The sequence below is a fragment of the Rhyacophila brunnea genome, unplaced genomic scaffold (assembly GCF_057557595.1).
Source record: "Rhyacophila brunnea isolate RB1 unplaced genomic scaffold, BYU_Rbru_1.0 scaffold_20, whole genome shotgun sequence".
NCBI classification, from domain to species: domain Eukaryota; kingdom Metazoa; phylum Arthropoda; class Insecta; order Trichoptera; family Rhyacophilidae; genus Rhyacophila; species Rhyacophila brunnea.
Window position 1 is genome coordinate 34,542,330 of NW_028232860.1, and position 11,578 is coordinate 34,553,907.

An 11,578-nucleotide genomic window follows, 5' to 3' on the forward strand; every position below is an offset into this window, starting at 1 on the left:
AGAAAAAGGTTTCAATGGGATTGGGAATACACGGGAACCATTAATTAAAACACAAATATTGAACAATACATTTTTTTCATATGTTGCTTTGGTGTTATTTCATGCTTGGCATAACAGGGTGGAAAGTTTTAAATTACGCAGTAAATACTGAGTCAATGATTTCCCCTCTCATCCAATCATCACAATGTCACACATGATGACCTGAGTATGTATTCAGTTCCTCTTAGCTCACAGGCCACTACATCTGTTCGTAAGGTAATAAATACATAGCAGTATATTGGCCTATAGAGTATATTCATCATTCTACTAGGCCGGTTTACAGGGCTGTAGAGTACAAACGGTTAAAAAAATACATATTTATATGAAATAAAAAAAGAACATATTTTTGTATCTAAAAATTTATTTGTCCAATATTTTGTACAATAACAGTTAATTTATTCAATACAATAACATCCCTTAATTTTATTAAAAATATGAAACCCTTAAAAAAATATTGAAAGCTTTTCCAGACTTTACATATTATTGTCCCACAATTTTATATTACATTGATAATATATTATTTACAAATTATCACATTTTTAAGGCTGGAAGAGGGTGTTATCATTCCAATAACTTGAGAGGAGACCACATTTTAGGCTATAATATAAATGAAAAATGTTTCACTAATACCATCTCATATACTACACAATCAGTGGGTCTATTCTATCTTTAAGACGGCTATTGGTGGTTATTAATGGTAGTTTAGCATATTTATGAATTGAGGTTGTTAATTTTTATAATAAGTTAACAAGTGCTATTTTTTAACAGTCCCTCTCTTGGCTGTAGTTTGCTGTTTTTTTAGAGCAAGATAGACAATTTAGATGGCAAACTTATTGTAAGAATTATACTCAATACATAAATATGATAAACTACCGTCGATAGCTGCCTTTTGTATAGAATAGACCCACAGGGCTTAAAAAAATATCCCCGGTATGCAAAGTCATTTCTTTACGGATTAGACTATGAAGGTCACCGATGTTTCAATTGTACCGTCTTTTCCTAGCCAAATCAACGAAATATGATCTCCTGCCAATTATTAGTTTTATGCTTTTTTTATGTAGAATACGTCTTTAAAATCAGTTTTATATTGGGGTACCACTAGTGTTGGCGCAGCGCAGTGTTGCCATATTTTTCTATGCTAATTATAGTACAAAGGCGTAAAAAATATAGTATTTCTGAATATACAGGAATACAGTACAGGAACATTTTTCGTCTTGAATCCTTTAAAATTATAGTATTTTGGTATATTTGACATACAATTATAGTATTTTAACGGAATTAAAATTATAGTATTGTACTATAATTATAGTACGGTTGGCATCACTGCGCAGCGTCACAAAATTATAGGTGATTTCAAACAGCTATAATTCAGTGGCTAATTAAGGGATCGTATTACAGTAAAACAATTACCAACTGGGTGCCAACAATTGGGTGCCAACAATTATTGTGTCTGAAAATATGGGCCACAAATATTGTCAGACATACGTCAAACGTTGTCTATACGAGCACAATTTAAAGATTGCAAAAAGATGCCACTTACCTCAGCCAAAAATTAATGAAAATATCTTAAAATGATTACGGCTGTAATCACATAACTTAGCGCCCTAGTACAGACGTATTCTACGTTGTAACTTGCAGTTACATCCCTGAGATAACCTACCGCTGAATTTTTTAAAATTGTTTCATTTCATATAAAAAAATACAAATAAAATGAGCTGTCTATTGATTTTATATACCAATAATTTTTCGCTCACCTAATAAGCTTCTATTATGTTGTGGTAAGTACAAATAAATAAAACATAAAAACACACAGATCAGGATAAAAAAAACATTTTTGACATTATAAAAGCACCTTGAATTTGAATCAATAAAAAATTGATAACACAATTCAGTTTTAGGACAAATGCAAGATTTGTAGATAAATGCTATTTTAGAAAACTTCAAGGCACCATCTTGTTATCGTGACAAAAACATAGCATTGAAAGGAATACTGTCATGAAATTCAGTGAGACACAACTGAATTTTGTTGTCAGTTATTTTCAAAATAGTTTTACGTCACAATTTTTAGTTTTTAATTGCGCGTAAGATATCTCACGAGCGGAGAACTAAAAGGTTCTAAGTGTCCTTGGTGAAACAAAAGTAACAATTAGAACCTCATAGTATTTGGCTTGCGATTTGTGTTCAGCAGCGATACATTGATAACTCAAAATCTTCAATTACATTAATCATGTTACATGGTTCTTTGTTTTAATTTATATAGTCTAACAATACAATGCAGTGAAATGATAAATAAGACAATTGAATATATTATTTTTCTTTATATTCCAAAAAAATCTAATAAAACAGATATAAATGTACAGTTTTCTGAGGTGAGTACCAAATCTTATTAGATAAACATTTGTCAAGTTAATGCTGATAAATAATAAATAATTAATGGCTGTTTAAAATCAAATATTTGTAACTAAGGGGATGAAAAATATATTGTATTATCCTCTCAGACACAGAATTAGAACATTGCAATGTTTTATGATTTGATTAGAGTGATCTTTGCTTTATCAGCCGACCTCCAATAGAGGATGGCACAAGAAGAAGATGGTTTGTTTATGAAGAATATTATATAAAGCATAATAGCGCCTGTACACAAGCATGGATTTACTGGCACCAAGTATATATTTTAAACTATCGCGATAATAACTGTTTACACGTAAAAGTGCTAACTGTCTTGCCAATCTCATTCTTCAAGCATAAGTGAGATGCGATGTTGTCATTGTATGGTGCTATTTGACAGGTTGTGACGTCAAAAATGACCTGCACTGTGTAGTCCGTCTTTTTCCGGCAGGCGCAAATATCATACAAATCCTAACTGTCGCGTGAAAATTCAGAAGCTTCTGCATGCAATCTTGAAACTTGCACGATAATACGTGTTTACACGTGAATTTTATTGATATGGCCACAATAATACGTACTGTCAGCAGTAAATCCATGCATGTGTAAACGTGGTACAATATTACATAATATAGGTGCTTCAATATTACAAGGTTCTATGTGATAATTTTGATGAAATGGCTTTCAAATATTAATAACTTCCAAATTAATATAAATACTTATACAACTGCCAATACAAGTTGTTGCCTAGTGACAGTGCTATTGTAATATTGATAAATATATTATTGCAAAACTGGTATTCTATACTTATTGACTGTTAAAGTGATAAATATTATCAAACTTAGGGTAGGTTTGTATAAAAGTATTAGCGCTTATTGTAACAATTACAATAAGGTGGTTATAATTGTTGCGATAAGTGCTATATTTTAACAGCACCTCTCTTTCTTGCTGCTGTTAAAATATAGCACTTATTGCAACAATTACAACCAACTTATTGTAATTGTTACAATAAGTGCTAATACTAATACAAACCTACCATAAGTTTGATAATATTTATCACTTTAGCGGTCGATAAGTATAGAATAGAGTAGTGAGTGTAAAGTACAGCATGTATACACGCTCATTTTCTATGGCCGGCCTTGCATGCACGGATTTTTAGAGCGGGTAAACGTGCATGTGGCATACATCCGGTTAAATGAACCTATGTCTCAGCTAAGTAGAGGTTAGCTGAGAATTTATACAATTCTCTAAGGGTATTGCTAATAAAAAAAGGTTGGAAACCACCGTTTACACAAACTACATATTATAACCTTGTAATACTGACACAGCGATATAACAAAAAGGATTTTTAGTAGGCATGCAATAATGTTGTGAGCATCCCAACTTACACCGCCATAGACGGTTGAGACACTTTCTTACTGCTGCCATACGATGGGAGCTGGTTTTTAACGTAGGCTAACATTAAAGACATCCTGGAACGAGGGTACACTTCCTGCCAGTGACCGGCTCGTTTCGATACGGCTCTGCTCTGCGCCCGCCGAAGGATTTCTCCGCTGCTTCTTTCTTCCATCAGCCGTAACCACCATTTCTTGACGGGGGGCGGCTGAGTAGCCTCCTCTGTCACCACTCCCAGCCCCAACTCAACCAGACGCTCGCCAACTTCTATCACCTCGGTTTGCGGTTGTTTTTTCTTTTGTTTTGGTTTCTTTGACTCCTATTAGAATGTTGAGAGAAATTAATAAATCAAGATGTTGTTTCTATACAAAAATACAACAAAATAGTTCAATCAACACATGGTTCTCCCTCCTATTGTATTTTTTTCATAACGGACAATAATATCTGTGGCGATCGATGGTTCCGTGAGAACCAAGCAGTGTCAGCAGAATCCATGACATACTACCCATTCTCAAATTAATATTATTTATTTACATATGGAAACTTGATTGGGAGGAAAAAGGTGTTCCAATTAATGGAGAGCACCTCAGTCACCTGCGCTTTGCAGATGATATTGTTATACTCTCACAAGACCCGAAAGATCTCCAAGGTAGAATGCAAGAACTCGCGGATGTCAGTCAAACGGTCGGTCTAAAGATAAATGTCTCAAAGACAAAAGTGATGAGGAACTGTTTTTCGGACCCTGCGATTATCTGTATTTCTGGCACCCAACTCGAGCAAGTCAGCAGCTACGTCTATCTCGGACAGCAGGTGTCCATAGACGGAAGCATGCACGATGAAATTGCTCGAAGAACAAAGCTGGGATGGAGTGCTTTCGGACGTCTGAATAGTATCTTCAAGAGTGACCTACCATTATGTCTTAAGCGTAGGGTGTTCAACCAATGTGTGCTACCCGTGCTCACGTATGGCTGCGAGACGTGGACCCTCAACACGAGAGATGTCCAAAGGCTAAGAGTCACACAGCGAGGCATGGAGAGGTGCATGTTGGGCATCACGCGAAAGGACCGTAAGAGAAACGAATGGGTTAGGAAGCAGACAAGAGTACGCGATGTAATAGACGTTGCCAAACAGCTGAAATGGAGATGGGCGGGGCACATTGCTCGCCGAAAGGACGGCCGCTGGACAAATGCCGTCATCCAATGGTACCCAAGGGGTACGAAACGGCCACAGGGTCGCCCTAAAAGCCGCTGGATTGACGAACTGGTAAAGTTCGGCGGAAATACGTGGCAGCGAACGACACAGGACCGAGAGAGTTGGAGAAAGCTTGGGGAGGCCTTCATCCAGCAGTGGATTGACCCCGGCTGATGATGATGACATATTGTTTAGTACGTGCATTTTCCTTGCATACTTATAGTACCTAAGCACTTTTTCACCTCAGCAATATTTATTAATGTTTATTATATTAAAAATGTACAGCAATATTTATTAATGTTTATTATATTAAAAATGTATTTTCTCAGAAAGGCCTTAGACACTCAGTATAAGCATTTTCCATCATGATGGGTTCAATAAAAAATGGCTATCACGATGGAAGAAATCTCACTCCGTATCATCGGACATTAAATTCAGTTGATGTGTAAAGAAAAACTGCCATAACCGATTTAGAAATCGAAAAACCCTCACGGTAGGCAATGGTCAGTCTCGAACCACCAATTTTTCAGTTGACAGCCAAGCGCACTACCAAATGCACCACGAGGCAGTGGCAAATATGGAAATTTTTGAGAACACTTAGTACACACAAATACATTATTGAAGGGTGCACGAGGTGGATTGTTTTAATTTTAATGTTGGCCAGCCAACCGCAGGAAATTGTTTGACTCAATGGAAATTCTACAATAACAAAATAGAAATCGCCGGCTAACAATTAAATTTAGTACACCGCCAAAAGTTGGTAAGTCTCGAAATCATGTTATGGAGTGATTGCAATTTGAAGTTTAACAATTGCAATTTTAAATTTGACTTTAAATTTTTTTAGCACACATTTATGTTATTTATTTATCCTATTTATACACATAGTCCGTTGTTAACTCTAAATACCTAAATTATCGACTTACCAACCCCACCCCCCTTTGTGGGTATCCAGTTGGTGGAAATGAAGATGGGATGGAATGAATTGCCATACACTTGATAAAGCTTACTATTTGAGCGAAAGCATGGTGTCCATATGCTCCAACTAAGGGGCGGATATGGCTGAAGAAGAAGATTTGAGCGAAACAAATCTTTATGTATGTGGTAAATATCAAGTGATAACTAACTAATTTTATAAAATAAAGCAATCCACCTTATCTACCTTGACAAGGTAGTTGTGTGTAGTCTTCTTTAATGCGCCGGCTAGAGTGACTTGTCTGCACGGTATAATGACTTGCCTGCGCGGTATTGGAATCGGCTATGACGGTTTTTTATAACCATCTGTCACATTCACTCACTAACAAAACTGCTGTATCACAAGTAAAAAAGTTTCACTTCAAAAACAACCTTTTCAATGTAAAATTTACCACATGAAAAAATAGTTTAACAAAGTACCTTGATGATGGACAAAGGTTCGATAACAGGCAAATGGAGGGTAACATTGGCCAGCACGGCGTCGGAGCCTCTGGCCAGAGGGATGAAGGTGGCCTCTTGTCCAACAGCAACACACTGCATCCAGCTTATACCATTTCCACCGATTAATTTAACTCCCCACACCTAAAGCAGAGATAAGTTTAAAGCTGTCTAAATTGAGTCTAATTTTTTTGTGAAATGAGACAATAGTGCATTAAAAATTTTACACAGATTTTACACATAATAATACTCGAACTCTTGTTCACACCAATCCCCACAACAAAGCTCCTCTCTTCTCCTATCTTCATTGTGCTAAAACTTGCGCAAGTGACACCATCAAGTTAAGTGAAGTAGGACGGCTAATGCTCTACCCACTGTCAGTGAGAAAGGAGTGTCGATATAAGTCAACGCATGGTACATATCTACAATTGATGCGATAATATTATCAACAGGGTTCAACATTCGAAATAAGTGTTTGTCCAGTGGTCAACGGCTGTGGTTCTCTTTTGGCAGGTCCAATGACGCCTCTTCACTCTTAGTGTAATGAGAAGTTGCTTGGTGCGTTCTCTTATCTCGTTGGTTTCAGACAAGTTATCATGCAACCTGTCGATTGTGTCTTGAATGCCCCCGATTGAGTTGTCGAATAGGACAGTGTCATTGGCGTATTTCAGGTCGCAAAGCTTCACCGTGGGGGTAACATATGCCTCAGTCAGGTGGTATTGACTTCCGTAGAATGAAGTCAAAGATTCAAGAAGTCTCCCCCCGGTGCCTTTCCGTTCTTGAGCCTTTTCACAGCCGATTTTAGTAGCAGTAGTATAGTAGTAGCAGAGAAATACCCAAAATTTGAGAAAATCACTTAGATGTATTGTGACCTCACCGAAATCGAACCTGGAGCCCCCAGATGAGAAGTTAGTGCATTACATATTGGACTACAGCCATATAGAACAGGGTCACCTCAGATAGTGGGATTTTAACCCAGATTTCCGGAATCACTTGTTCAATAAAATTTTCATACTTACATTTTTATACTTACAGGTGAAAAGAAACCAATTATTAAAAATGACTGAAAAAGGCATGTTAGTTTAAAATCCTAATAAAAATAAATAGGAATAACCTGAACTGGAAGAGGAGGTTTGCTCGAATGCCAGAGAGGGATACGAATCGGCGGCCTGTGGCTCACAAGAAGTCGAGGTCCTGCAAAAGACGGTTCTACTCCTACCACTTTTCCTTTCAGCAACTCTTTCTGTCGGATGAAATGCTCTGGGATATCAGCGACACGTGAAAATTTACTTATCTGAAAAAAAATTCTTACCAGATAATTTTCCAGTTATTATATTCTTCAATTCCAACCACATGGCTCCATAACACCCAATAACACCATTTGGTACAGTTCGGTTATGAGGAATACAGCGGCAAACACATTTTGAAAATAGCCGATATACTGGATTATTTGTTAGGTTAACCTAACCAAACCTAACCTAACCCAAACTAACAAATAATCCAGTATATCGGGTATTTTCAAAATGCGTTTTCCGCTGTATTCCTCATAACCGAACTGTACCCACCGTTTCGTTACAATAATTTATCTGACATTTTGATAATAAAAAACTAACGATTAATTATTATTATTTATTGTATTAAGTGATTTAGTAGTAGGTAGTGGTCTTGAACAGCTTTACTAAAAAACACGTGAAAGATATTTATAAGTTTCCTGAGAATTCTATGTTTTAAAACCCAATCCCACTTCAAACATTCATTTGAGTCGTATAGTATCAAAAGTAGATCTGTGCGTTATTCATCATTTCGAGAAAATGACGAATAACGTTTTGTTGGGTTTTTTAGTGTTATAATAGCATGAAATATGTTTCTACATTTAGAAATTAGAAATTCAATTCAAATTCAACAGTTCTACTTTTGTTTCCAAAGTAAAATACAGTTCTAATTTTGATACCAAGCCCTATTTTCCATCACAATTTTATACCACACAGATATGATTTTAATTCGAATATTATATTGCTAGTCGTACATTATGGTCAGAAGAATAATTTGGCATACTTAGTTAAATTTCGATATATTTGCGACAGTTCTACTTTTGATACTATACGACTCATTATTCTTTTTTGGTTTTTTTATTGAGACATTCAAAGTCACAATCTCTCCAATTAGACCGAGCCTGGGTGTGATGTAAATGAACAGAAAATATATGGACATCATTGTCACATCAGCAGCTCGATGACGACGTGTGTTTATTACACTACACGTCATCATTACAGTGTGGCACCACAGAAAAACAATGATTTATAAACGTCTAGACTATTTAAATACTCACAGGGCGAACTTTATAGATTGCTACCGCCAATCCTAAACCAGCAATCGTATAGATGCCAATCTGAAACATAAAAAATATTATTCTTCCAATAAAATAATTTAAAACAATTTTAAATGGTGAATTCAATATTGCCAGTGGGTAACATATTTTTAAGATACATTAACACACTCTACAATTCTATAGAAAATGAGTGTGTACCTATACCTACACTCTACTTTAACCCCGTTTACACGTGCATGGATTTACGGCTGACAGTACGTATTATCACAGCCTTTACAAAACAATGGATGTGTAAACACATATTATCGTGCAAATTGCAAGATTGCATGCATGAATCAAAAAAGTTCAGAATCTTCTGAATTTTCACGTGACAATTGGTCTGTGTAATATCTGCGCTTGGGCAGTAGAACGATAGTAGCGAACCTGCTGGTAAAAAAACCAACTACACCGCACTCATTTTGAGGTTAATCGATTTTTACGACCTGTCGTATAATACCATACAATGATAACATTGCATCTCGCTTACTCTTGAAGAACGAGATCGTGCGAGACAGACAGCACTTCTACATGTAAACAGTTATTAACGCGATTGTTTAAAATACACACTATTGGTGCAAGTAAATCCATGTACGTGTATAGGCACTATTGCACTCACATTGCTAATACCTGTTGGCATGAAATTAATATCACACTATTTTATCCTAGGTGCTATAATTATTTGGAAATAAGACATAAAATAGTGGTTATTCTTATTGGAATTTCTTCATGTTGACAAAGATTTTTACTAAACGTGAAATATTTACAGTGTAGGACTAAAATATTTACTTTTGTATTGATTACAAGCACATTCAAATGCATGTTCCAGTTGGACATATCTTCATTAACAAGTATGTTACCTTCTTGCCATATTGTATATTTTATAACAATTTACAAAACCAATTGATAAATTATATTTTCATTATGTAGTCATCATTGTTAAAAACACATAAATACGTAAATGAGAAATTATTTAAATGTGCAACATGTTACAGACCGTTCGTAACAGTCTATTTTTATTTGCCATATAAGCAACCACCTCCCAAATCGTGATTTATTGTGATTAACATGACATTACGACATGACAGATGAAAATTGAAAAAACACATAATAAAACCAGTGTGTCATTGTATTCTTATAAAAGAATATGAAAAGATATAAATTTTATGACATATTTCTAAATAAATAACTACACATGACCTAATATTAAAATGCAATGAGTGATAAAGGTTACAGTGGAAAACTTAAACTTTAGTTTCGTAAATGTGGCAAACGAACCTGTACTCCTCGGGTGTGTTTTTCCAAAGCCGAAGCAATTTCGTCAATAAGGTTTCTTTTACCAGCCATTTTATAAATGTTGACAAACAATTACAGCTATGTAACTTTTTTGTTCATATTTATTTTTATCAATTACACAACACCAATCGGATCGTCTTCGTACTTTCAAGATTCGGAATTCAAACTGTCAAACTTTAATATTGCCACTCAAAATAAAATGTTTCAAGTATACACGATGGTTTTTTTTTTAATGTATTAGAGATTTTTCACAATTATTATTATGCAGCTACAAACATTTCACATTGGCATGCGATGCGATAGTTTTACATGAAACAAAACAATACTACTTTGTTTTCCCACCACCACCCGTCATGTAGGTATGTACAGCCGTGGATATGCATGACCGCCGTCCATGACGCTACAAACGTGTCTGAAAAAAGTGATTTTAAGTGCTCATTCCGTCCCGAAACGGAGTCGCACAGGACTGATGCTACAACCATACACCGTAGTGCTTAAAGAAGAAAGTTAGGAAAAAATAAAACAATAGTCAGAGCGGCGCCGAGCGTGAGAATGCGATATGATGTTATAGGCTTGATATAAAGTAGGTACCTCTCTTTGGTATCTACCCATAGCCGATGGAAGCAACCATAACATTAATCAAATTTGCCCTCTCTAATTCTATTCTTCTATTCCTGTGCACTAAAGGAAAGTATAATATAACATATGCGCATATTGAAGGTTGGATTATTATGCCTTTGAGGTTGCGTAAGGAGATGCAGTTTTTGATTGTTCTGTATTGATAGGTAGGTACTCGACAACTCCATAATTATTCAAGTAGATATTGTATTAAAACTACAAAAAATCGCTAAAAAAAACTGATCCTTATGGACTTTTAACAGCTCTAATACAATTTTGCACAAATGCTTACAGACCTAGGTACAAATTTATCTGGAGAATGGCCAAAAATGGAAACGGCATTCATAATAGTGTGGTACCACTTCTCCCGGTATTTTACGACACACAAGGCCTGTGAGTCTGTGAGACATCCAATGATTGCTTTAATATTATGAACCGATATTATGTTTAATAAATAAAAGACAATATGACAAAGCGCATATCACAAATGGACACTAACGATCACAATCATTATAACGGTTAGACCACGCGCATTCGATAACCACTTGGAGGTGCGACATTTTCCAATAAATCTAAGCCGAGGGTTCTTAGTAAGTTTTACCTGCAATGTCAGGTGTTTATTACTAGACTCAAAATGCTGAGTGTTTGGGTAGGAGTGGAGAGTGTATCTCTAAAAGTGCAGAGGAGGTCTTCGATTGAAGCGATGAAAATCTATAAGTAGAAGGTGGGGTAAACGTAAAAGTTAGTGGTAGGTACTTGCTAAATTTTATTTACCCCCCCCCCCCCTCTACCACCCATACAGCCTACCTAAATTATTTAAAATAAATTATTATTTAAAAATGGAAACAGGGCTTGAAATGGACCGGAACACACCGGAGC

The 11,578-nt window shown here is 35.8% G+C and overlaps 1 protein-coding gene across 1 annotated transcript; it reads right to left on the minus strand.

Moving 5' to 3' along the window:
• Positions 1-393: 393 nt before the first annotated feature.
• Positions 394-10,249, minus strand: LOC147071576 (mitochondrial inner membrane subdomain organizer). Its single transcript, XM_085948198.1, has 5 exons — positions 10,064-10,249; positions 8,750-8,809; positions 7,535-7,714; positions 6,403-6,564; positions 394-4,138 (listed from the first exon to the last, which is right to left on the minus strand). Exons 1-5 carry the CDS (start codon positions 10,130-10,132, stop codon positions 3,809-3,811), a joined length of 801 nt encoding a protein of 266 aa, XP_085804324.1. The 5' UTR covers positions 10,133-10,249; the 3' UTR covers positions 394-3,808.
• Between the last annotated feature and the right edge of the window lie 1,329 nt (positions 10,250-11,578).

What these genes read in the sequence shown, in the direction of transcription:
- LOC147071576 (XM_085948198.1), bottom strand. Translation starts at nt 10,132, where the DNA reads ATGGCTGGTAAAAGAAACCTTATTGACGAAATTGCTTCGGCTTTGGAA. An exon ending in AACCTCCTCTTCCAGTTCAG is followed by an intron (nt 6,565 to 7,534) that starts GTTATTCCTATT and finishes TCTCTGCTTTAG; the next exon opens with GTGTGGGGAGTTAAATTAAT. An exon ending in AACCTTTGTCCATCATCAAG is followed by an intron (nt 4,139 to 6,402) that starts GTACTTTGTTAA and finishes ACATTCTAATAG; the next exon opens with GAGTCAAAGAAACCAAAACA.